The sequence below is a fragment of the Anolis sagrei genome, chromosome 1, assembly GCF_037176765.1.
Source record: "Anolis sagrei isolate rAnoSag1 chromosome 1, rAnoSag1.mat, whole genome shotgun sequence".
NCBI lineage: Eukaryota > Metazoa > Chordata > Lepidosauria > Squamata > Dactyloidae > Anolis > Anolis sagrei.
In genome coordinates, this window is record NC_090021.1 from 240,542,838 (window position 1) to 240,569,133 (window position 26,296).

Consider the following 26,296-nt stretch of genomic DNA (forward strand, 5'->3'; position numbering starts at 1 on the left):
TTTATAACGAAATTTTGAAAGTTTTTTTTAGAGTTCTGAAATTTTCACCACCAGAACTTTAGCAACACTGTAAAAGCAAAGCACCAGCACTCTCTTATTTTTAAAGTACTTTAGAACCATTTAAAACCATGGATTGCCCATGCCTATTATCTTGAACATAATTATTCCTGAAAACATCCCTCTGATCAGATTATATTTGGAGAAGGATGATTTGTTCCCATATTCTCTGAGACAAGACTACACATAGCTTATCTTGGTCTATGTTTCACATGAACTGAGTAGAATTCAACCATTCAACAAACAGCTGTAAAAACCGTAGTCAGGATATACATTGAAAGACATAAGGAAATGACATTTTACTTTGTTAACTTTACAAATAAATGCTGTTTTCTTCCTTATTCTCAAAAGATCCACTTAAAAGAGATTGATCCTCTGGTAGTTGAGCTCTTCCTGGAATGATGGCAACATGAGTGCCACCTCTGCCGCTACCATTTCCCCCCTCCTCCTCCTCCTCATTACTATCATCATCACTATCAATTCTGTTTCGTTCATCTCCAATCACTAAAACATCATCCTTAGCATCTGGGTCAATGTCTTCTTTGAACCACACTGATTTGTAGCCATCATCTGCCACCCGCCTGTCTTTTGTGAGGATGGACTTCACTTCCTTTTCACTATCCTCATTTTTAGCTTCATTTTCAATTGCTTCAGAGGAGGCTGATGCCAAGCTGACTTTCATGCTCTTCTCCAAAGGAGCCGAAGGACCTGGGCTGTCATGTTCAGCCTCTTCGTTTTCAATTTTTTCAGAGGGGGCTGATGCCAAGCTGACTTCCACGCTCTTCTCCAAAGGAGCTGAAAGACCTGGGCTGTCATGTTCAACCTCTACGTTTGCTGGCAGCTCATCACCCTTTCCATCAAAGTTAGGTTGCTCACCATTTTCATAGATCTCATTGGTAAAACCTCCAGTAAACTGCAAAAGAAGGACACAGGTTTTCATAGTTGCAAAGAAGGCAAAGAAGTTCAGACTAGATTTTGGAAAAGAATAGCTATGCTGATGATTTTAGGAGTAATGCCTGCAAGCTCTGACTGAGATATGTACATTGGACAATCACATATCTTTAAAATGATGGGGCCTAATGTGTGTGCCCTTTGACTTATGGCAACTCCATGACTCACACAGTGTTTGCTTAGGTGTGGAATATTCAGAGGTATATTTGGCAGTTCTTTCTGAAATGTAGCCTAGAGCACCTTTGTAACCATCGCAAATCTCCCAGCCAAATGTTAGCCAGGGCTGACACTGCTTAGCTTCCAAGATCAGAAAGGATCTCGTACTTTCAGGGTATTTAGAAAGCTGAAAAGAGGGTTCATAATCTTTAATATCTATTAGCCATATTTATTCTTCCTTTTGATTTGAATTTCACATATGTCATATTATAATAGCTACTGACATTTAAATCAGCAGCTAGAGCACTTTCCCACTAATTTTGCTCATCTATAAAAAAACAAAGAAGGATAACAAATACACTTGAGCTGCATCTACCTTATCAAATTAATGCAATTTGACACCACTTTAGCTGCCAAGGCTCCATGGCATGGAATCAAGGTTGTTTTAGTTTTACAAGGTCTGTATCCTTCTAGGCCAAAGAGTGCTGGTGCCTCATCAAACTACAAGTCCCAGGATTCCATAGTATTCAGCCATCAGGTCTACAGTATAGATGCATCCTGAAGCAGGAGGGTTACAATAAAAAGAACTAAGGATTTGCTATTTCATAGAATCATAGAATCAAAGAGTTGGAAGAGACCTCATGGGCCATCCAGTCCAACCCCCTGCCCAGAAGCAGGAAAATCACATTCAAAGCACCCCTGACAAATGGTCCTCCAGCCTCTGTTTAAAAGCCTCCAAAGAAGGAGCCTCCATCACACTCCGGGGCAGAGAGTTTCACTGCTGAACAGCTCTCACAGTCAGAAAGTTCTTCCTAATGTTCAGATGGAATCTCTTTTCCTAGAGTTTGAAGCAATTGTTCCATTTCCTAGTCTCCAAGGCAGCAGAAAACAAGCCTGCTCCCTCCTCCCTATGACTTCGCATATTTATACATTGCTATCATGTCTCCTCTCAGCCTTCTCTTCTGCGGGATAAACATGCCCAGTTCTTCAAGCCACTCCTCATAGGGCTTGTTCTCCAGACCCTTGATCATTTTAATCGCCCTCCTCTGGACACATTCCAGCTTGTCAACATCCTCCTTAAAGAAGCAGGAATATTGCATTCAAATCACCCCTGACAGATGGGTGACAGATTTTTCTTCTGTATAGATGAAATCAGGGTTTCCCCCTTTATTGAGACTTTGGAAGTATCTGCATAAAATGATTGTTTTTAGATGTACAGAGTGGAACTATGGGGCCTTAACATGAAAACCTTAGGCTGGATCTACATTGCCCTATATCCCAGGATCTGATCCTAGATTATCTGCTTGAACTGTATTATATGACTCTACACTGCCAGATAATCTGCAATAAGCAGATAATCTGGGATCAGTTCCTGGGATATGGGATAGTGTAGATCCAGCCTTATAGCAGCCTTTCCCAACCTGGGATCCTCCAGCACATCCCCAGCCTACATGGCCATGCTTCCTACTAAAGATCAAAGCTGTAAATAGAAAATGGCAGGTTTTTAAGGGAGCAGGTTTATAGGTTACTCAATAAAAGCTTAACTGTGACTACTGGGTATCCACTCAACATTTTCCATTTTGGTTTGATAAAATTTGGTCATTCAAAACAATACTCTGTTAACTGAATTTAACCACCTGCCGGGAAATATACCTCACTTTTATTCTACAGCATCTTTTTCAATTAAAACAAAGAAGGTATGTATGCATGTTTTTGAGTAAAGGTAAAGATTTCCCCTTGATATTAAGTCTAGTCGTGTCCAACTCTGGGGGTTGGTGTTCATCTCCATTTCTAAGCTGAAGAGCCAGTGTTGTCTGTAGACACCTCCTAGGTCATGTGACTTGCATGACTGCATGGAGCGCTGTTACTGTCTCACTGAAACGGTACCTATTGATCTACTCACATTTGTATATTTTCAAATTGCTAAGTTGGCAGAAGCTGGGGCTGACAATGGGAGCTCACCCAACCCAGCAAATTACGGTCAGCAAGTTCTGCAGCTTAGTGGTTTAACCCACTGCAGGTTTTTGAATGGTGCCCATATTTTGTCACTTTTGATGAACTAAGAAACCATCTGGTAATGTAGCTGCAGAAGATGTAAGATATTATCTCAACTATTCTTCTCAGCATAATCCCTTGCATTGCCAGGGAAGCTGTCAGTTTGCTCTTCTTGTGGCATTCCCTCTACATGGTGCATAAACAGAATTTCTTCTCTGATTTTGTTACAACACGAAGATGAAAGCTAGCAAAATAAACCATGACCAACTTCTCAACAATCCCATCCTATTCTTGGCATTAAGACTTCTTTTAATATTTGGATGGGGCTTCCCCCAAATAAACAAGCATCAGTGGCCCACATACGCTGCTGTCATCTTCTCCAGGTGCATTTTTCAGTTTGTAGTATTTATAGGAGATCAATCCGAGCAGCATGAGTGTAATTGCCAGCAAACTCCCCAGAATTCCGCCCAAAACAGCCATATCTTGATTATATTTGTCCAATGTAATATCTGCAAAGAAAACAGAGATGTGTTTTTAGAATGGAGATTTACCTTTGATTGGTGCCCCCCATATGCCCAGGAGCAAGAATGCAGATACTATATGACAGCAACATGTAAAAGACATGACTTAAATATCAATTCTTCCTGCCTCTCCCTTCTCCTACATGATTATGAAACATCTTACTCAATGAAGACTGGAATACACCTACCCCCTGTGGTTGTTGGTAAATTTGGGGGGGGGGGGGCACCTAATAAATCTATTGCTGAAGAAATGGATCCAATGGAGCTTTTAAAGAAGAATCCTACTTGGGAATTATCAGGGGTTGGTTCCTAAATTCCCTTCTACACTAACATATAATCCAGATTATCAAAGCAAACAATCCAGATTGTCTGATTTGAATTGGATTATATGAGAATACACTGCCATATAATCCAGTTCAAAGTGGATAATATGGATTTGATATGGCAGTGTAGAAGGAGCCTAGGTCTCAGGTTTGGGGTCTGAAATCTCAGTGCAGCAACCGTCTCATTTGAAGTTTCTCAGCTAACAGCAAAATCAAGAAAATCACACACAGTGGCAGAAGAAGGTGTACCGTGTTGCCCTGAAAATAAGACACTGTCTTATATTTATCTTTCTTCAAGAAGACACACTATGGCTTATTTTCAGGGGATGTTTTATTTGTATTAGGTATGGTACAACAATCTGCATTTATGGAATGATCTCTCTGGGCTCAGTAGCAGATTGGTTGCTGAAGCTTTTCCCCTATCCCCTGGTGTTTGTGTGGGGTGAGAGAGACCCACAGACTGTTGCTGTCAGTGCTGAGACACAGCAGCTTTACTGGTGTTTGTGGGGGGGGGGGGGGGAGAGAAACCCAGAGATTGTTGCTGGTTGTTGCTGGGAGAGAGACCAGTACCAACCAGCAAGCTGAGTAAAACGGCAGCCACAGCTTTACTTCTTCCTCCTGAGGACACACAATACCTAAAGCAGAGCTGCTTGCTCCTCACTTCACTGAAGAGACCTTTATTGTCACTTTCTATGTCTCCCTATATGCCTCAGCTTGCAGCATACACAGAATGACCGGGACCTGATGGGGGAACCGACCTTGTGTGGTGCATAGCCACGGCTATCACTATGTCTTACATTGTGCAAATGCTTAGATATCCTGCTATGGCTTATTTTATGGGTATGTCTTATTTTAGGGGGGAAAGGGTCTTGCCTCCTGCAAAATCATGGTTCCACATTAATCAGTCTCAGACTGCTGCTGCTCCTGCCACAGGGGTCCTGAATCCTTCCATCCAGCTTGGCTGCCCTGGACTACTTGCGAGTAGGAGAAGCCCCAGGCCCTTTCCAACTGGGTGCGACTCAGCAATCCTCCAAGGAGGGAGTGACTATAAAGCTGTGTTGCACCTGCCTTGGCCTAGTCTCAGACTGCTGCTGCTCCTGCCACAGGGGTCCTGAATCCTTCCATCCAGCTTGGCTGCCCTGGACTACTTGTGAGTAGGAGAAGCCCCAGGCCCTTTCCAACTGGGTGCGACTCAGCAATCCTCCAAGGAGGGAGGGACTATAAAGCTGTGTTGCACATGCCTTGGCCTAGTCTCAGACTGCTGCTGCTCCTGCCACAGGGGTCCTGAATCCTTCCATCCAGCTTGGCTGCCCTGGACTACTTGTGAGTAGGAGAAGCCCCAGGCCCTTTCCAACTGGGTGCGACTCAGCAATCCTCCAAGGAGGGAGTGACTATAAAGCTGTGTTGCACCTGCCTTGGCCTAGTCTCAGACTGCTGCTGCTCCTGCCACAGGGGTCCTAAATCCTTCCATCCAGCTTGGCTGCCCTGGACTACTTGTGAGTAGGAGAAGCCCCAGGCCCTTTCCAACTGGGTGCGACTCAGCAATCCTCCAAGGAGGGAGGGACTATAAAGCTGTGTTGCACCTGCCTTGGCCTAGTCTCAGACTGCTGCTGCTCCTGCCACAGGGGTCCTGAATCCTTCCATCCAGCTTGGCTGCCCTGGACTACTTGCGAGTAGGAGAAGCCCCAGGCCCTTTCCAACTGGGTGCGACTCAGCAATCCTCCAAGGAGGGAGTGACTATAAAGCTGTGTTGCACTTGCCTTGGCCTAGTCTCAGACTGCTGCTGCTCCTGCCATAGGGGTCCTGAATCCTTCCATCCAGCTTGGCTGCCCTGGACTACTTTCCATCGGGCCTTCTTACCAACGCGCCAGCTTTTCCATCTGCTGAGCTATTCATAGCTAAAGCCCTTGTTGTCCCAGTTGCCGGCGAGGATTCCTCCAGGGGCCGGAGCAAGCTGCTGGGCCGCGGGCCAACTGGCCAAATCGAGCCGAAGAGAGACGGTCCCTTGCCGGGTGGCTTCGGCCTGCGGCCTAACCATCTGGACTTGTTTGTCTCCTTCGGCCGCTGGGCCAACTAGGCTTTCCACCTTTGCCTATTCTGCCCGGGCCCTACTGCCTTTCCATCTGGCCCTCACCACCGGCCAAGCGGCGCCCCCCCCCCCATCTGAGCTGACCGCCACCGTGTCGACCACCTCCGGAGGTCCATCCGCCAATTTACATCAAACGTCAGCTATTTACATCTGAATCATAGCACTTTACTAACTGCCAGTCTCCTGACCACTGTGTACATTTTGCGAACATTGCACGGTATAATCCGTCCTACCTCTGCTGCTAATGTGGTAATAAGACCATAATATAGCGCTTAGTGGCGCCTGTTCCGTAGCCAACTGTTTGCACTTTACCAACTGTGGCACTTTACCCCTCCCAACTCCTCCTGCCGCACTTTAGTAGTATAGAGGGCCAAATATTTTCTGTTGAGGCTGTTGCACTTTAATATCTTGTTGCACTTTAAAAACCTTGCACCTTAAGAATTACTCGGTAGCCGCGGAATTTACCTTGCACTTTGCACTTTAAGACTCTAGTATTCAAGGACCATCCTATTTCGCGGCTAACGCTTGCCTCTGGTACCCTTCATCTACCGAAGTGTCCATTTCCATCCATGTGGTCCCCCACCCTCCTATGCTTACTGTCTCTGTCACTATTATCTGGTGGAAGGGGCAGGGGAGGTAGTGGGCTGGAACCTGTGGGAAACAATGAGGGGAGGAGGGGGGATGAAGAAGGCCAGCACAATTGGCAAGATAAAACGCCAACATCCCAAACAGCTGGTGAAAGTGAGATTAAGACCCTAGCCAGAAATAGCGGCATGGAGGAGGGGAGGTGTTCCACTAGCCGAGGGGCCCCCATAGAGGTCGTGGTGGGAAGGAGGAGATGCGGGAAAAGGAGACCTCAAATTCGGCCAAATTCGGACCACTTATCTATAATCAAAATTCCAAATCGGTCTCCTAAGGTAAATTGGTGTAACCAGGTGAGCGGACCCTCCGGTCTGAAGGTGGTGCTGTTGAACGCCAGATCTGTCAACAGAAAAACGACCTGGATCCAGGACTTAATCCTGGACGAACGGGCAGATCTGGCGTGCATCACGGAGACCTGGTTGGATGAAGCTGGAGGAGTAAATCTGACCCAGCTTTGTCCTCCGGGTTTCTCCGTGCAGCACCAACCTAGATCCAGAGGGCGGGGAGGTGGGGTCGCAGTGGTCTATAGGGACTCCATCCATCTGACCAGGTGCCCCATCCCGCAGACCGCAAATTTCGAAAGCGTCTACCTGAGGGTGGGTGACCGGGACAGTATAGGGATTCTAGTAGTGTACCGTCCACCTTGCTGCACTACAGTCTCCCTACCTGAGCTAGCGGGGGTGGTCTCGAGCCTGGCATTGAAGTCTCAACGGCTTCTTGTGCTGGGAGACTTCAACGTCCATGCCGAGACGACCCTCACAGGCGCGGCTCAGGACTTCATGTCTGCCATGGCAACCATGGGGCTGTCCCAACAAATATCTGGCCCCACCCACTGTGCTGGACACACATTGGATTTGGTTTTCTGTCAGGGATGGGAACAGGGTGGCGGTGTGGAGGAGTCGTCCATCTCTCCGTTGCCATGGACCGACCACTTCCTGATCAGATTTAGGCTCACTGCGCCCCCTAACCTCTGCAAAGGTGGAGGACCCATTAAGATGGTCCGCCCCAGGAGACTGATGGATCCGAATGGCTTCCTGACGGCTCTTGGGGATTTTCCCGCCACCTCGGTAGGTGACCATGTCGAAGCCTTGGTGGCTCTCTGGAATGGGGAGATGACCAGGGCTATTGACATGATTGCTCCGGAACGTCCCCTCTCAAGTAGCCGAGCTAAACCAGCCCCTTGGTTTACTGAGGAGCTGGCAGCTATGAAGCGAAGGAAGAGGGAACTAGAGAGCGTGTGGCGTTCGGAACCGAGCGAGTCAAACCGAGCACGGTTTGTGTCCTTTCTTAGGGCATATGCCGCGGCAATAAAGACCGCAAAGAAAACTTTCTTTGCGGCCACTATTACGTCTGCAAAGAACCGTCCGGCGGAGCTGTTTCGGATTGTCAGAGGTCTTTTAACTCCCGCCTCTGTAGGTGGGAGCCCTGACAATTCGGTCGCGCGCTGTGAAGCATTTGCTCGGTTCTTTGCAGACAAAGTCGCCTTGATCCGTTCTGGGCTGGACGCCGCGTTAGATGCAGACTCTGTGGATGTAACGAGAGCACCTGCTTGTCCTATTTTGTTGGATTCTTTTCAGTTTGTGAAACCCGAGGATGTGGACAAGATACTTGGAGGAATGAGGCCCACCACGTCCATCCTAGACCCCTGCCCATCCTGGCTTCTGAGAGAGGCCAGAGGGGGGTTGGCCGAGTGGGTAACAGTGGTGGTGAATGCCTCCCTTCGGGAAGGCAAGATTCCAGCGAGCCTAAAACAGGCTATTATAAAGCCGCTGTTGAAGAAGCCATCACTGGACCCCACTAAATTGGACAACTTTCGGCCTGTTTCCAATCTCCCCTTTTTGGGCAAAGTCATGGAAAGCGTGGTGGCCTCACAACTCCAGGTATTCTTGAGAGACACGGATTATCTGGATCCGGCACAGTCTGGTTTCAGACCGGGGCATGGTACCGAGACGGTCTTGGTCGCCTTAGTGGATGATCTGCGCCGGGAGCTAGACAGGGGGAGTGTGTCCCTGTTGGTGCTCCTGGACCTCTCAGCGGCCTTCGATACCGTCGACCACGGTATCCTTCTGGGGCGCCTTGCGGAAATGGGTCTTGGAGGCATTGCTTTGCGGTGGCTCCGGTCATTTCTGGAGGGTCGCACCCAGAAGGTGTCATTGGGGGACTCCTGTTCCGCACCACAACCTTTGACTTGTGGGGTGCCACAGGGTTCCATACTGTCCCCCATGCTGTTTAACATCTACATGAAGCCGCTGGGTGAGATCATCCGGAGTTTCGGGGTGCGGTGTCATCTGTACGCAGATGATGTCCAACTCTGTCACTCCTTTCCACCTGCTACTAAGGAGGCTGTCGAGGTCCTGAACCGGTGCCTGGCCACTGTAACGGTCTGGATGAGGGCGAACAAACTGAAACTAAATCCAGACAAGACAGAGGTACTCCTGGTCAGTCGCAAGGCCGAACGGGATATAGGGTTACAGCCTGTGCTGGTCGGGGTCGCACTCCCCTTGAAGGCGCAGGTTCGCAGCTTGGGTGTGACCCTGGACTCATCGTTGAGCCTGAATCCCCAGGTTTCAGCGGTGACCAGGGGAGCATTTGCACAGCTTAGGCTCGTGCGCCAGCTGCGCCCGTATCTCGGGAAGTCTGACTTGGCCACGGTGGTACACGCTCTTGTCACATCCCGCCTGGATTACTGCAACGCTCTCTACGTGGGGCTGCCCTTGAAGACGGCCCGGAAGCTTCAGCTGGTCCAGCGTGCGGCAGCCATGTTACTAACTGGAGCGGGTAGCAGGGAGCACACAACGCCCTTGTTGTCCCAGCTTCACTGGCTGCCGATTTGCTACCGGACCCAATTCAAGGTGCTGGTCTTGGCCTACAAAGCCCTAAACGGTTCCGGCCCAAAATACCTTTCTGACCGCATCTTGGCCTACGAGCCCACGAGGACCTTGAGATCGTCTGGGGAGGCCCTTCTCTCGATCCCGCCTGCATCACAGGCACGGCTGGCGGGGACGAGGGAGAGGGCCTTCTCGGTGGTGGCCCCCCGGCTGTGGAACACTCTCCCGGCACACATCAGACAGGCGCCCTCCCTCATGTCCTTTCGAAAAAGCCTTAAGACCTGGCTGTTCGAGAGGGCATTTAATTAAGTGCTAAGCAACAACATTACGGTAATGAGAACTGGAATGGTATAAGGAAAATGAGACTGGCTATGATTCTACTAAGAGACAAAGCGGATTTTTATGTAGTTTGTATTTGTTGTATAGTCATATGTTGTTGATACTGGCCTCTGTAACTGTCTTTTTATGTGTACTGTACACCGCCATGAGTCGCCCGTAAGGGCTGAGAATGGCGGTCAATAAGTGCATCTAATAAATAAATAAATAATAATCAGCAAGAAAGCTGATACAGACCATTTCCTGCATACCATTGTCAAATGACATAGTTAAGAAGTGATCAACAGTTACCAGCCAATATCAAGAAAGAGCTATTACAAAGAATTCACATGTCTCCCAATTTTCCTTTCCAATTGAATGAAAGCTCAGACATAGCACACAAAGTTCTATGTTTGATATAAGCAGGAAATACATATTTTTAAAAACTTGCTATGCATATCCTCATTTTGTATGCATACAGCTGAAGAGTAATTTAACAGCTTAAATGATCTTATCTCATAGATTGGTTAAAATGCATTGGAATGAGCACAGATAGTACACAAGCAATGCTTGGAAAGCTTATTAGGCTTGTAGTTTGGATTAATGATATTGTACTGTTGGCAACTTGAAACTATCACTGCATTTGCAGAGAAGCTCTAGTTGCTCAGAAAATACAGGAAAAACTAAAGCAGGCCTTAAGTGAATCAGTCAAACTTGGTCAGTTTTATAAAATGCAAATCTCTGAATTCAAGACTGAGCACCATCAACTTTCACTACACTGTGAAATTGGTTGGCTATCCTATTTTTAGAAATTGAGACATGAGATAAGGCTATTGGAACAGTAAATACCTCAGTGGTCAATTGACAAATTTTCCTGATAAGTACATTCAGCACATCTGTCAGATATCTTCACCTATTCAAATATGCTCAATTTTTCAAAGATAAAAATTTAGTTTTTCCAAGATGAAAACAAGATTGAAGCAATGATAGAAAGATTAGAATTGTGGCATCCTTTCCTTTGAACCAAAACAATGAGACATCTCCAAATTTCACAAATGTTCATGGTTCCAACAGAGAACACATTATTTATACAACACTGTTTGAAATATTTGCAACATAGTTTCATCAAATTTAGAGATTTAATTTAAGTTGATATTTATGAACTAGAAGGGCTCACAGCATGGATAATGCTCTGAAATTGCAGTTCAAGGAATAGTCTCTTCCAAATTTCTGGGCTTACTTCTGAGCAGATTCTCTGGAACTATTAAAGAGGGCAATAAAAGTATTGGTGACTTTTCTAATGACATACTTGTCTGAAAAAGTGTGCTCTACTCTCACTTATTATAAAAGTTAAGTATAGAAACTTTTTAAAACTGTAGAGTCAGAACTCAGAATACAAACTTCACCTGCTACGACCAATAAAAATAGGGTTGATAGTGAAATGCAGCACAAGCCTTCTCATTTATTAATTAAAATTAACAAGTAATATCAGGTCATTGATCAGTGTTAAGGTAGTGTTATTGTTATTGTATGGAATTGTTCCAGTCAGATATTATACAGTAGAGTCTCGCTTATCCAACCTTTGCTCATCCAACATTTTGTATTATCCAATGAAGTCTGCCTCCCACCCGGATCCACAGCTGTTTCAAAGCATTGCGATGTTTTGGTGCTAGATTTGTAAATACAATAATTACTACATAACATTACCATGTATAGAACTGCTTTTTCTGTCAATTTGTTGTAAACATGATGTTTTGGTGCTTAATTTGTAAAATCATAACCTAATTTTATGTTTAATAGGCTTTTCCTTAATCCCTCCTTATTATCCAATATTTTCGTTTATCCAACATTCTGCTGGCCTATTATGTTGAATGAGCAAGACCCTACTGTAATAGGAATATGTGCATTTAGTGTTTTCTCACTCCTCTCCAAATGTGTGGAGAATTGATGAACAACTTTAAATTTATGTATTTATTTATTATGTTTATTTATACCCCGCCTTCTCCCCGTGGGGATTCAAGGCGGTTAACACTCCATACTAGGCAAGTTTAAAAGGTGCAATACAAAAGTTATTAAAAAGTAATTAAATAGTAGCAGTATGGTAAAAACAAAATTAAAATACAGTAGATATGTAATAAAATAAAACAGTATCTGATGCACTTTAGGGTCTGAAATATTGAGTTAAGGCCTGATAGTCTGTGGCAACAAAGATTTCTAAAACAGGTCTTGATGCAGGAAAGGTTAAGAACCATTGATATAAGAGTGCAATTATTACACCCCTCCCTTGATTTCAATTCTCTTCCAGTTTTCTTAATGTAATTTATCTAAAGCACTTCAAGGTTTTGAATAAACCAGTAGGGAACTAAACTTTTCACTACAAAGCTGTTGTTTTGTGCCTCCTAGTGTTTGTTCTTGTTTATTCATTCAGTCGCTTCCAACTCTTCGTGACCTCATGGATCAGCTCACGTCAGAGCTCCCTGTTGGCCGTCACCACCCCCAGCTCCATCAGATTCAAGCCAATCACTTCAAGGATACCATCCATCCATCTTCCCGTTGGTCGGCCCCTCTTCCTTTTTCCTTCCATTTTCCCAGGCATAATTGTCTTCTCTAAGCTTTCCTGTCTTTTTATGATGTGGCCAAAGTACTTTATCTTTGCCTCTACTATCCTTCCCTCCAATGAGCAGTCGGGCTTTATTTCCTGAAGTATGGACTGGTTGTTCCCAGACTGGTTGTTGGATCTTCTCAGTGTCCAAGGCACTCTCAGAATTTTCCTACAACACCACAGTTCAAAAGCATCTACCTTCCTTCGCTCAGTCTTCCTTATGGTCCAGCTCTCACATCCGTAGGTTACTATGGGGAATACCATTGTTTTGACTATGCGGATCTTCGTTGCCAGTGTGATGTCTCTACTCTTCACTATTTTATCAAGATTGGTCATTGCTCTCCTTCCAAGAAGTAACATCTTCTGATTTCCTGGCTTCAGTCTGCGTCTGCAGTAATCTTTACGCCTAGAAATACAAAGTCTGTCACTGCCTCCACGTTTTTTCCCTCTTTGCCAGTTATCATTCAGTTTGGTTGCCCGAATCTTGGTTTTTTTATGTTTAACTGCAACCCAGCTTTTTCACTTTCTTCTTTCACCTTAGTTAGAAGGCTCCTCAGCTCCACCTTGCTTTCGGCCATCAAAGTGGTATCATCTAATGTTTGACCATCTGGAAGCCGAGGACATCAGGGTTTTTTTTATTATTCTGGCTTGATTTTGCTCACTGCAGCAATTCGTACATTCTCGTTTCACACTTCACACTCCTATGCAGAGGTGGCCCTAGGTAATTTTCAACGGTAAGCAAACAGTATTTTGGCGCCCCCCCCCCCCCCCCCCCAACCAATCACTGATATATATTTTCTGTTCGTCGTGGGAGTTCTGTGTGCCATATTTGGTTCAATTCCATCATTGGTGGAGTTCAGAATGCTCTTTGATTGTAGGTGAACTATACATCCCAGTAACTACAACTTGCATATGTCAAGGTCTATTTTCCCCCAAGAGCGCCTCAAGAGCACCCCTGGGCAATATCAACTATACTGCAAATGCTTACTTTACGTAATGGGTTGAGCTGCCCCTGCTCCTATGTCATAACTACCAGAGAATCTTTTCCTTAAGGTTTATGGTCTTAATAAAAATGTGTCACGTCTGCAATCTCTACTCTATGGACTTTGTACATGGCTTGCCAGTTTCTATTACTGGCATTAAAAAGATCTCAATCTATTTCAGTTTTTAACAACCCTTTAGTACATACTTGATTTTATTCAGGCTTACTTTATTCCCATCCAGTCTCCTTTTACTAAGCCCATTCTCTCTCTATGCCTCCCTCACTTTGTCCATTACATTGTAAACCTGTGGATATACAGTAGCCTGTCTTTAATTTTATTTATTGTACATTGCTCTGGCATGAACATGCTTTAGAAAATAAAATCTATATTCTACCATTCTAAAAAGATTTTCCAATTATACTTAGTTATGTGTATGTAATCAAATAATATTCGCTGACATGTCACCCCACAATTCACTTTAGGAGTCAGCAGCCAGATCAGGCTCCAACCAGTGACAAGGACTTGCAAAAGAGGTCTTGCTTCTGATTGTTACAACCTTGTTTGCTGGCAGAAAAACCCTCTTCCTTATGCCCAAGTTAAATGAACTTTCTTTGCTACCAACTTGACTTAATCTCGCAGATTCTTAGGATTTGTAGTTTAATAAGATAATCAAAATTCCTTGCTGGAACTCTCTAGTGTAGTGATTCTCAACCTTTGGTCATCCAGGCTTCAAGGCCCTAAACTATGAACATGGATTATCCTGGATAGGGTATCTGGGAATAGATGCCCAAAATATCTGGAGGATCAAATATTGAATACCACAATTTGAGTAAAACAGACTCACAGGGCCCTTCCATGCAGCCCTATATCCCAAAATATCACGGTAGAAAATCCCACAATATCTGCTTTGAACTGGGTTGAGTCCACACTGCCATATATCTCAGTTCAAAGCAGATATCGCGGGATTTTCTGCCTTAATATTCTGGGATATAGGGCTGAGTGGAAGGGCCCTCAGTTAACTGGAACAAAAGCAACCTAAACAAGCAACTGTAAAAAAGAAGATTTAAAAAATAAAAATAAAATAAAATAAAATAAAATCATTTTTAACAGAAATATAAACTTAAGTTAAACTGGTCTTTATTTTTCTTTATTTGCCTTTAATTGGTCTATTCCAATATTAATATCAAATCAGTACAGAGTTTATGGTATGTTATAGTATAATATTATTAGGCTTATCTTTACTAGAAACCTTCAGTTAACCAGGTGCTAGTTAACTGAGAGTCTACTGTATCTTTATATTTATCTGAACTACGAGTTTTTTAAAGTATTATTTGTTGTTGATAGGCAGCATACTATTACAACAACAAAGAATATTAAGAATTTCACCCAGTTACAACTAAATATCTTAGGATTCATTGGGACAAAGTGACAACATTTTAAACTGCTGTAAGTGACTAGCATTCCTGAAGAAGATGATATTATCCTCCTCCTCATCATCATTATGATGCTTCTGCAATGTTACTATAAGATGAGATATCTGTATGTTGTGTATCTGTATCTATATGTTGTGAAATAAATTAGTAAAAATGCTGCTATAAACTATTTTGGAAAGATCCCATTTCATCTTGTTTCATGCAGTATTAGCCTCTATACACATGTTAAGAGGGTGTCATCATTTCTACCAAACATTAAGTGTGGCTCCTTTAAAAGAGGACAGGGCTCTTGTTCCTCCAATAGTTGTGTTTGGACAAAGAATTTAAGCTGTTGTAGCACATCAATCGATGCATTCTTATGCCATTATAAACTATGGTTTGTGTTAGCCATAATTTCTTGCTTCTTCTATGAATTCTATGAGTAACAGTCAGTATAACTTATTTCTTCGATTTTTTATTTCTTTCTGATTTCTTTCCTAGTCTTTTGTCAGCCCTTGTTTTAGGATGGGAGACAAGGTTGAGACAACTCATGGTTGCAGGTTTGGATATGACAACAAATTCTTTTTTGAATGAGATAGGTTCGATTAGCCAGTATTCATACATTGATTCAGATTCAGGTTTGCTAGTAAACTATAGTTTGTTAGCAGTAACAGGTATGCATATCATAGCAAGAAAGATTTCAAGAAACCACATTGTGGTTGTTGTGATGTGTACATGTAATCTGAGCAATTAAATTGTAGACTACTATGGTTTCTGCAAAATTGACTCTTAATGGCTTGCTAAAAGGGGTTCGATGAAATAAAGATTTCATATTTCCACCTAAAAGATAGCATATTTTCCACCTAATACAGCACTCTCATTTTGGTAAAATATGGCATGCAAAGAAATGTCTCTTGTGTTTTGTGAGAAAAATTGCCTGAGTTTTTATTATTGAAAGAATTTAGCTGATAAAAATTACTTTAGTGCCTCCTCGCAAATCAATAAGCTATCTTCCTAGAATAATTGTAAATGTGGAAGCAGTATAACGGCTTAAAATATAAACCAATTAATTCATGCTGAGTACCCAAAAGAAAAATGTCAGGTTTGTGTTCTGAGTATTGAAAATTAGTATTTCATCTTGGGATCTCATCAAATTATAGGTTTCATTAACAAAGGTATATCCTTTAAATAACCATGAATTAAAGGGTTTCAGAAACTCAGTTTTTTTGTTTTTTTGTTTGTTTTTGTCATGTCAGGAGTGACTTGAGAAACCAAGTCGCTTCTGGTGTGAGAGAATTGGCTGTCTGCAAGGACGTTGCCCAGGGGACGCCCGGATGATTTGATGCTTTATTATCCTTGTGGGAGGCTTCTCTCATGTCCCCGCTGGAGCTGATAGAGGGAGCTCATCTGCCTCTCCCTGGATTCGAACCTGCGACCTGTCGGTCTTCAGTCCTGCCGGCACAGGGGTTTAACCCACTGCGTTATCTCATCTATCAAAAAGGGGGATATGGAGTCCATTGCATAGGGGAAATTAATGTTCGCCTTTGGCTGGTCTGTCACTGTGACTGAGATAACAAACCTATTTCTGAGAGCTCAGTCTCAACTACATTAGGTTTAGTGTTCATGCTTTATTAAACAGGTATGGTCACTCCCATTTCTAACCATTGGTTTGAGCTCTTGATGATGACTGTAGACCAAGTTTTGAATCCTTGCTCAGCCATAGAAACCCATCTTGGACATGACACATTATCTCAGTCTCAGAGGAAGTCAAAAGCAAATCTCCTCTGAACAAATCTTGCAAGAAAACCCTGTGATAAATTTACATTTAAGTGGCCAAAAATTAAAATCAATTTGAAGGCGCTGAACAACAACCTCAACTTGCTTAATTTAAATTAGTCATGATTAATTCACATGAAAAAGAATTATTTTTTGATACAGCTCATATTCCCAATTATTTTAAACTATAAAATTTGAACTCACATTTTGGGTTTACTGTATTTTAATCTTTGTTCTGTGTGTTTATATATATATAAACACACAGAACTATTATATTCTATTATATATATATATATATATATATATATATATATATAATAGAATTACATTTTAATTTATATCATGTTTTATAATTATGTGTTTTTAACTGGGTTATGCCCTGCCTCAAACCTTGAGGAGACATGGATAAGAATTATTTTTTATTATTATTATTATTATTATTATTATTATTATTATTATTTTAAAAATATTCCATTCTGTGAGCAGTTCACTTTAGAGCTCAGTGGAGGTGGGTGCAGTTATGCTTTTGGACTTCAGTGGAAGCAGTTTGCATTTGTACTTATGCAGGAATAATTTACTATATGTTTGCTTTGAGAAGCAGTGAGTACCATTATACAGTTTGGACTTTCATAAGATGTATAGTTAAAGACATCGGACTATGGATGAATGATTAAGAATTACACCCGTGTTCTGAACACAAAGAAACTACATCCTATCTGAACTTTAACAAGAAATGTGCCTGTATGTTGAATTAATACAAGATGTTTATGAGTAAACAAGACATGTTATTTGTTTAACGAAGACTTTGTTTTTTGCTCTGAGTGCATATTTTAAAACTAATAGGTTTGAAGGGAGAATATATGTTTTGAGTAACTGCAATTTCAACTTGAACTTCAAAGAAACATTTTCAAAACTCTGCTAGCTAAGTATGTTTTTTTTCTGCAATGGGATGCCTTTGTCCCTGGCAGTTCAAAGACATGGTTTACCAGTTTAACAGCTGAGTTACCTGTGTGCCATTGCATGAATGCTTGTGAACATCTCTTTTTTTTCAAAGGGTTGAAGTCTAAGAAGGCCATGCCTTTTCTTTACTAGTGGTTTTCATAAGGTGGTCTCCAGATGTTCATGGAGATTCACATTTGCCAAAAGGATATGACATAATTTTTCCATTCAACAAAGGTTATAAATGCAAATTTTTCAAAATGTACGATACCAGAATGCCATGGCCTAGGATTCCCTCTATTGATTTTGCATTTCAGTTTCATGGCTGTTCAATTGCCAGCCTGTCTGCTGAACCTCACAATCTATGCTTAGTTGGGGCTGCAGGTTCTTTATTATTTAATCCTCTATACACATGCAGAATAGGAAAAACTGGTTTCAGATTCACAATTATTTTTGAGGATCAGGACATGGGAGAGTCATGTGGCCCTTCATGTGTTATTGGATTGCATATATAGCCAATTGATGAGAATACTTGGGACCTGAAGTTCAACAACATCTGAAAGATTCATGATTCCTAGGAGATTTATGGAAACATCTAAAATATTCTCATACACAGAAGCAGGGATGTAAATCACAGGCTTATAAAATATTATAATGAGAGACAATCATTAAGGCTATATTTTGATGTCATGATAAGACATGTTTTATGATGTCTAGAATAAATCTAATTTCTCTTGGATATTGGTGCCCACTATCTTCCAGCACTACTGTGAGGAAATGTTCAGGGCTTTTTCCTTCTTAACCAAGACACTGTAGTTAATTTTAATCATAGTTTGCATGAAACAAGGAAACTACAAAACTTCCAAGTTATAAAACTCACTTGTTAGCTCTGATGCTGCAGAAGTTGTACTTGCTATTGTAGTCTTAGAAGTAGGGCGTGTTGACAGTGTGGGTCCCCCAGGTCCTGGATGCACAGAAGTTTTACTTGATGTGGTAGACTTAGTAGTAGGGTGTGGTGATGGTATGGGGGCCCCAGATCCTGGAGATGCAGAAGTTGTACTTGATGTGGTTGACTTAGTAGTAGGTTGTGCTGATGGTATGGGGCCCCCAGATCCTGGAGCTGCAGAAGTTGTACTTGATGTGGTTGATTTAGAAGTCTGTTGTGTTGATGATGTGGGACCCCCAGGACCTGGAGATGCAGAAGTTGTACTTGATGGGGTTGACTTAGTAGTAGGTTGTGCTGATGGTATGGGGCCCCCAGATCCTGGAGCTGCAGAAGTTGTACTTGATGTGGTTGATTTAGAAGTAGGTTGTATTGATGATGTGGGACCCCCAGGTCCTGGAGCTGCAGAAGTTATACTTGATGTTGTTGATTTAGAAGTAGGGGGTGTTGGTGGTGTGGGACCCCCAGGTCCTGGAGCTGCAGAAGTTGTACTTGATGTGGTTGATTTAGAAGTAGGTGGTGTTGATGATGTGGGTCCCCCAGGTCCTGGAGCTGCAGAAATTGTACTTGATGTGGTAGACTTAAAAGTAGGGTGTACTGATGGTGTGGGCCCTGGAGCTTTGAAAACAACAACAAAATCAATGAGAAGAAGCTATATTTATTGTTTTCCACTTTTTCTCACAAAATTGGGTCACTGGATGGCTTACCATACAAATAAAGAACAATACAGGTAACATACAAAAAGTGAACATTAAAATGGAATTAAACAATATATTCATCGTATTAGAATAGTGTTACCATACACTTTAAAAGTTAAGATTCAGTTAAGAACATAAAAAGTAATTCAGTTTCAAACAATATGGCAATTGTTTAAAATTTTGTTTTAAAAATATGGGAAAGGGTTTTCTTGCAGATCATCGCATCAGCACATGCCTGATTGAATTTAGAGACCACATTAGCTCTGAGCTTTTTGTTGCATTTCAGGTCTGCGTCGAATGCTTGATTTGTATTCCCTCACAAGGAAGTCTCTCTTTCAGCTCCCCCTTTTTGCTAAACTGCAGGAGGTCTTCTCTTCTCCAAGTACAACTTCTGCAGCTTCTGTCTTCTGTTCTCTAGAATGAACTCCTGAAGAACGACTTCTCTACTGTAAGTGTTCTTCGTCTTCTGAGGAACATGGACTCTCCTGGAGGGTGGTGGGAATGACATCAAACCCCTCTCCATGGTTCTCCTTTCATGGGGTAAAGGGAAATAGGTTTCCCAGGTTAGCATTGATGGAACTGTCTCCCATGGTCACTTCTCTAGCTTATATCCACTCCAATCCACAAGGTAATGCAGACAATCATGACAAATTCATATTCTTCCTCACCCTCCACAATGATCAGTGGTGGTGAACCTCAGATTCCTGGAAAAGATGAGCTGATGAAGCCAGAGCCAAAAGGAATAAAGAGTTGATGCGCAGGAATGGAGGAAGCTAGAGTTAAAACATGATTTGAACCAAGAAGAGGAATGAATCATTGAGTTTTTGGCTGTGGTAATGCAAGGGAAAATATTTGGGGAAAGTCATACCTTATCTCCAATGTGAAGGGCCCCCTAACTTGATTTCTACACACCATTGGCAAATTGTAAGCCTCTTTGGCTTGTTTAAGTTGGTGTCTGAGGATGAACTGCATTCCTTGGAGTTCTTGCAGGAGTTGGTTTGCAGTGAGCACTGAAGAGAAAGCCAAAGGCAAGTCTAAAGGGAAGAATTTGGGACTGTACCACAGTTTTCAAAGAATAGGATCTGTGCAGTTACCAATTGCTCAATGAAAATTTGGGGCCCTTCTACACATGTTAAATCAAGTTAAAAGTGGGGGTGGCTAAACAATGTTTAGTCAAAATGTGGGAGGAATCTGGAGGAATCGGATTAAAGGCTGGAAAACATGTGTTTAAAACCTGCTCTTTAAACCCAATTCCTCCTGAGAAACACACAGCTTTCCATGCCTGTGTATCCCTGCCAGCATGGAAAACACATGTTTTCCTTCTATCCCTCCTGCCCACAATTTACCCCTCAATTACCGAAGGAAGCCTTCCATGCAGGCCTGGAGCCTTTGCCTCTCTTCCTCCTCCCTGGAAGATACAACAGGAGGTCTTTGAGGAGAAACCCCCGATACCCTACCCAAAGTCCTCCTTCTCTTTCAAAGGAGGGGAGAGCTTCAGGCCTTGTTGCAGTCTTCTTCCAGTAAGTGTAGGAGAAAATGAAGGGCAGGGAGAGGGAGGCTGGCAGTGCCCATGCTCGCCCCTGCTGATCTTGAATCAGCGGGGCGAGTATCTGGACACCACCCATGCAAAAGCATGGGGTTTAGGCCATCTGTGTAGTTTCCATCCTAAGAGGGATTTAAAATCCCACTTCCTCTTGGATTTTTGGCTTGTCTGGAAGGGTCCTTGGTCAGATAGTAATTCCATCCAATTGTTTTGCTGATAGTTCACATAACGCTTGAGATGTTGCTCCAGGATGGTATTGATATGCTCCATCTGCCTGTCTGACATAGGCAGTATGCTGAGGTTAGATGAAGCTTGACTTCCAGAAGATGGAACATGGTCTTGCGAGAACTGTGCCATGAGTTGGGAACCATGATCCTACACAATGAATGCCCTTAGGTATTAATATAGACGAAAAATATTCTGTAGGAACAGACATCTAGTGTTCTTGGCAGAAGGCATTCCTATTTATAGAACAAAATGAACCATCTTTGTGAACAAGTCTACTACCACCATAAAGTCTCCTGAGGGCAGAAAGTCCACTATGAAATCCAGGGATACTAATTTTCAAGGACTCTTGGAAGTTGATAAAGGCTGTAGCAAACCTGCTGATTTGCCTGGGGGATCACTGGCTTGATAGTAAAGTTGAGCAAGCCTGAACACATACACATATACTTAATGCCACCAGAATTCCTCAGTTTATGAGGTGGAGAGTTTAGACAGTCCAAATGCTCTGCAGGTCAACTGTTGAGGCACTGGATCTTCACATTCAATATTAGAGAACATCAAAGTGATTGCAGGTGCGTAGAAGTCGATCTTAAATCATGTAAGGAGATTTTCCCTTTGTGACTGGCATGGAGAGTTCTTGATCACAGGCTTATGCAAAGGTATCATGAGCTTGATCATCATTAATTAGGATCAGATGCTGCACCAAAGTTCTCTGGATACAGTGTGGTTGAGGACAGTGCCTATGATGCTCTACATTCAGATTTGCAGGATAAGGTATCTGCTGTAGGAGCTAGTGATATAGGTAGTGAAATGAAGTTGGGTGGAAACTGTAACCATTATATTTGTCACTGAATGAGTTGATGAGCTGCTACAGTGATCAGTATGAACCTCTACTGCAGGCATGGGAAAATTTTGGCCCTCCAGGTATGCAATTCGGGTAAACACAGCATGATTTTTGAAAACTACCAAAGCTTTGGGACTGTTTCCCCAGTCACCTCAGCAGAATTGACTTGTTTTCTCAGACACTGATCTGGCATTCAATGGAAGTTGTGCTTGATGCAGTACATTTAGAATTAGAATGTATAATTGCATGACTACCAACTGTGGAAATTGAATCTGTAGTAGAATATTTGGTTGCTGAAGTTTGAAAGGAAATTTGCAAAACAGAATGATCAGTCCTGCATGTTGTCATAGATTAATCTGTTATGGGAGGGTTAGTGAGAAAGAGACTGAACTAGTCAGTTCCAGCTGTTTGCTTGACCATGGGCGTTTGGCTTAGCCCTGTTAGGAGAGAATTGGTGGTCTGATGATGATGATGATGATGCAGTTACAAAAGGTGGATAACTAAGTCAGATGTTGTACCTGTTATGGGTTTCCCAGTACTCTCCGTAATGCCAGTATTCCTAGTTGTACTTGCAGGTGATGATGTGGGCACGGTAGACTGAGAAGGAACTGTAGGTAGAGTGCTGTTTATCCCAGGGGGTAAACTAGAGAACGGACCTGAAGTCCTTGAAGTCGTTGTCCCTATCCCTGGGATAGTAGTGAATGATGTTGTAGAGGTGGTATTGGTGGCAGTAGTAGTGGTGGTTGTGGTAGTAGTAGTAGTTGGAATTGTTGTAGCTGAAAACACAAGTTTCAATATTAGTCACTTTGTACTACAATGTTTCTATATCGCTAAGCTCAATTATTTGTTCACAGAAATGATCACAGCTTTTATGAAAGTGTAAGAATTCTCCAACAGTGCAATGTTATCACAAATTTTTGACAAAGAAACCCCTTTACCTTCAGAGAAAGCATGCATGGTTTACTGCCAATTAAATGAGGGGAATATTTTGGAAATTAATATGTGGGTTTGTCAGTGTTTGCTGTATCAAAGCAAAAGCTAAGGCTATCAGAGCCAGTGCAATGTGCTGCTCTTAGAATTTTTTCACATTCTCTGAAATCCCGAAATGCCACCTGAAATCCCTGAATGCCACCAACATACTTGCCAAAGGTAGGACATCTATAGTAATCAAAGTGCTTGCTTCCTGCTGAGCCACGGTATCGTTAGCAATAACCTGTGCAGACATGAAAGTAGATGTTAGCTATGCACAGAAATGTGCTAAATCTACCAAGCAGAAAAAAATAACCTACCTAGCATTGAACTATGCACTGTGTGGGGAATTCTTACACTTTATACTGACTACTGACACTCTTACAGTAAATCTCATGTCCAGGCAATAGACTTCAGCGAGATGGCCCAGAAGGATACCATGGTCAGTGGTGTTAAAAGCTGCTGAAAGGTTCAGGAGAACCAACAAGGACACACTCCCTGTGTCTAGCTCTTGCAGAGGTCATCCACGAAGGCGACCAAAGCTGTCTCTGTTCCATAACAAGGCCTAAAACCAGATTGAAATGGAGCTAGATAAACCATTTCATCCCTAAATCCTTGGAGTTGGGAGGCCACCATATGCTCCAAGACCTTGCTCAGAAAGGGGAGGTTGGACATTGACAATAGTTGTCCATTATAAAGGGGTTCCGGGATGGCTTTTTAAAATATAGGTCTCACAACTGCCTCACAAGCTGGAACTTTGCCTTGTTCTAAGGAGGCATTGACCAATCTGCCAATCTCACTCTGACCTGTTTGATCAGCTAGGAAGGGCAAGGATCTGGAATACATGTGGTAGCTCACACCTCTCCAAGGATCCTGTCCACGTCCTCAGGCTGCACAAACTGAAAGGTATCCATCAATACTGGAGAAGCAGGGGGCAAAGTTACATCCATTGGAACTGTATCAATTACAGCATCCAAGTTGGAATCTGAGCAATTTATCCACAAAGTGCCTTGCAAATTCTTCACAGTGGCATACCTGTAGTATGTGTATTTGATTATCTTTAAGTGTTTTTCTTTTTTATATTCTGTATGCCACCAATTCATTAATAAAAAACATTTAACAACAAAAAAAAACCCCAACAGTTATCACGGTTGCCATTGTATTTTCTTCCTCCATTACCTTTAAATTATCTATTTACATTCTGCAATAATGAATTATAATGAGATACCCAATTCCCCTTTCTAGCATGAGAGAGCCAAAATAGCATAGCATAGCATAGCAGCATATGGAAGACTCACCAAAAGTGTAATAGTGGAGGGCACATCCAAAACTACAGTAGTCAGGAGAAATCCATCTGAGGTGACTCTGAAATCACTGCTGTTTTGGATTTCATATTTAATGTCAGGATTTATTCCCTGAAAACAGTGTATAAAAAAATCTACATTATACGTTGCTCAAATGAATGGAATTTAAAAGGAAACCTCTATTGCTTCTCACTCTACTTCTGACTAAGCGATGTGCACCATGTACCCATGCCCTAACCAGGGATAGGCACAGTGAGGTCATCCAGAAGTTTAACTTCCATCAGATAACCATGATATCCAAGGGGGAAAATGATAGAGCTGAAGTCCAGCACCATCTAGAGGGCCCAGTTTTCCCACCCCATTGATGACTGCGCTTGGGAAAAGTTACTTTCTGATTGCAAATTCAAGAAATCCCCCCGCCCACACTAACTCCCAGTATCCCATAGCTTCCATGACTAATAGCCAAACTTGCTACCCAACTCTAAGAGATTTCAATTAAAAAAAAAAACCTTTTCAAGCTCTGGTCTTAGGTATAATCTTAACTGTTTGCATTGACTGCCCATTATTGTCAATAATTCAAAACATTTTTTTATCTTAACAAAATATGCACAGTTCTAGCATGACCTATGATTTTTTCCAGTAATATGTGCTCTCCCAATCTCTTTCTTGTACCCTTTCAAGCACAGAGTAGAAATAAAAGGCAATTACATGATATCATTGCATTTCCATTCAAGATTTTTGGGATGAAGGCAAATATTGTTTCTATTTCATTTTATTTTTCACAATTTCAGTGAGCTGGGTTTTTTAGTTACTCCTAAATTGAATATTATGTAGATTGATAGCAAATTCATTGTTTTAAAAACCAGCAGTACATGTTATATAAATACTACTTTCCCTCCCAAAAATTATGCAATACTTGCAAGTGATGCCTTTATTCACATTAGCTACAGAACAAGGCTTCTAGGTTTGCAGAAGTATAAGCATGGGAGTACCATATTTCATCGCATAATAGTTGCCATCACATAATAGCTGCACTCCCCTTTTTGGGGTCCTGGTTTTGGGATTTTGCCTAATAGTCGCATCCTTGTCTGTGCACCTAACCCTTGGAGCTGTCCCTGTAGTTCCAAGGGACAGATGCACAGGTGGGTAAAGGCATGAGAGCTACGAAGCTTCCCTTGGCAAGTGGCAGATGAGGGTGGCCTCCCAGCTCTCCCTGCCAAGCACATGGGTGGGTGAGAAGTACATTCTAACCTTCTGCCCCAAGGGAAGAATTTCTGTGCATTACCTTGCATTAATATCATCTAGTTCCGTCTTCCTCATTATGGCTGAGATCTTAAACAGGTAGTTCTATGACCATCCATGCAGTTCCATGTTCACTACCTACTAATATCTTTTTATTTGTATGGGACAGAAGGATCTATCCTCTTGTTTTTTAAGCTTAATCTAAAATCTCCCTGCTGTAGCTGTCAAGCCCTGGAGAGGTGATGTTGCTTACCAGTGGGGAAGTGAGTGAGTAAGAAACTCAAGTGACAGAATTGGCTAGCCTCAGTTCAGAAGGGAAAAGAAGTGGAGGGCATTTACAGGTGGGGTACACCCTCCTATTCCTTCTCCTTTGAACTACATGATATTTTCTTCTATCCCTATTGGTGACCCACGGCAGAGTTCGGGGGAGGGGTGTTGTGCAAAGAACTAAAGAATAGCACCTTGAACTCCACTGAAAAAAAGACCACAATAAATCAACAAAATTCTGGCCTCCTTGCATAATAATTAAGACCTTAATCAGAGCTTGGTAAAATTACATTTCCTACAATGGCCATGCTACTTGGGGAATCCTGAGATTTGTGTTCTATGCCTCCCCCCCCCCCTTTTTTCCCTCTTTCTTTCAAAGGTTGGTCTTGATGGATATCATCTACTCCATGGCATCAAATAATTCCTTACATCAGGAAAGTCATCATCACGTGCAAAAATCTTCAGGGGTACTGAAGGTTTGCCAGCCTCCATGACCAGGCTGGAAACAGGCAAATCCACAGACATGGTTCCCAGGTAAGTAGTGTTGAAAACAGGCTTGTGGTCATTTCTGTGCACAACTTTGATTTCCACTGTAGTTTGCGAATATCTGAATGGATTGTTTTCTTGGGAAGCCTAGAGACAGAGAGATGGAGAGAAGCAGAGATACCATTG

General features: G+C 42.5%; 1 protein-coding gene across 1 annotated transcript in view; it reads right to left on the reverse strand.

Moving 5' to 3' along the window:
* Positions 1-221: 221 nt before the first annotated feature.
* CDHR5 (cadherin related family member 5) overlaps positions 222-26,296 on the reverse strand; it is a 48,333-nt gene continuing 22,258 nt past the window's right edge. The window contains exons 10-17 of the mRNA XM_067462584.1: positions 26,054-26,257; positions 24,110-24,226; positions 22,983-23,055; positions 22,361-22,618; positions 18,470-19,009; positions 3,523-3,668; positions 862-970; positions 222-765 (exon numbers count right to left, since the gene is read on the reverse strand). Of these exons, the coding sequence (XP_067318685.1) occupies positions 371-765; positions 862-970; positions 3,523-3,668; positions 18,470-19,009; positions 22,361-22,618; positions 22,983-23,055; positions 24,110-24,226; positions 26,054-26,257 (1,842 nt within the window). The 3' untranslated portion in view covers positions 222-370. The remainder of the gene's footprint in view (positions 766-861; positions 971-3,522; positions 3,669-18,469; positions 19,010-22,360; positions 22,619-22,982; positions 23,056-24,109; positions 24,227-26,053; positions 26,258-26,296) is intronic.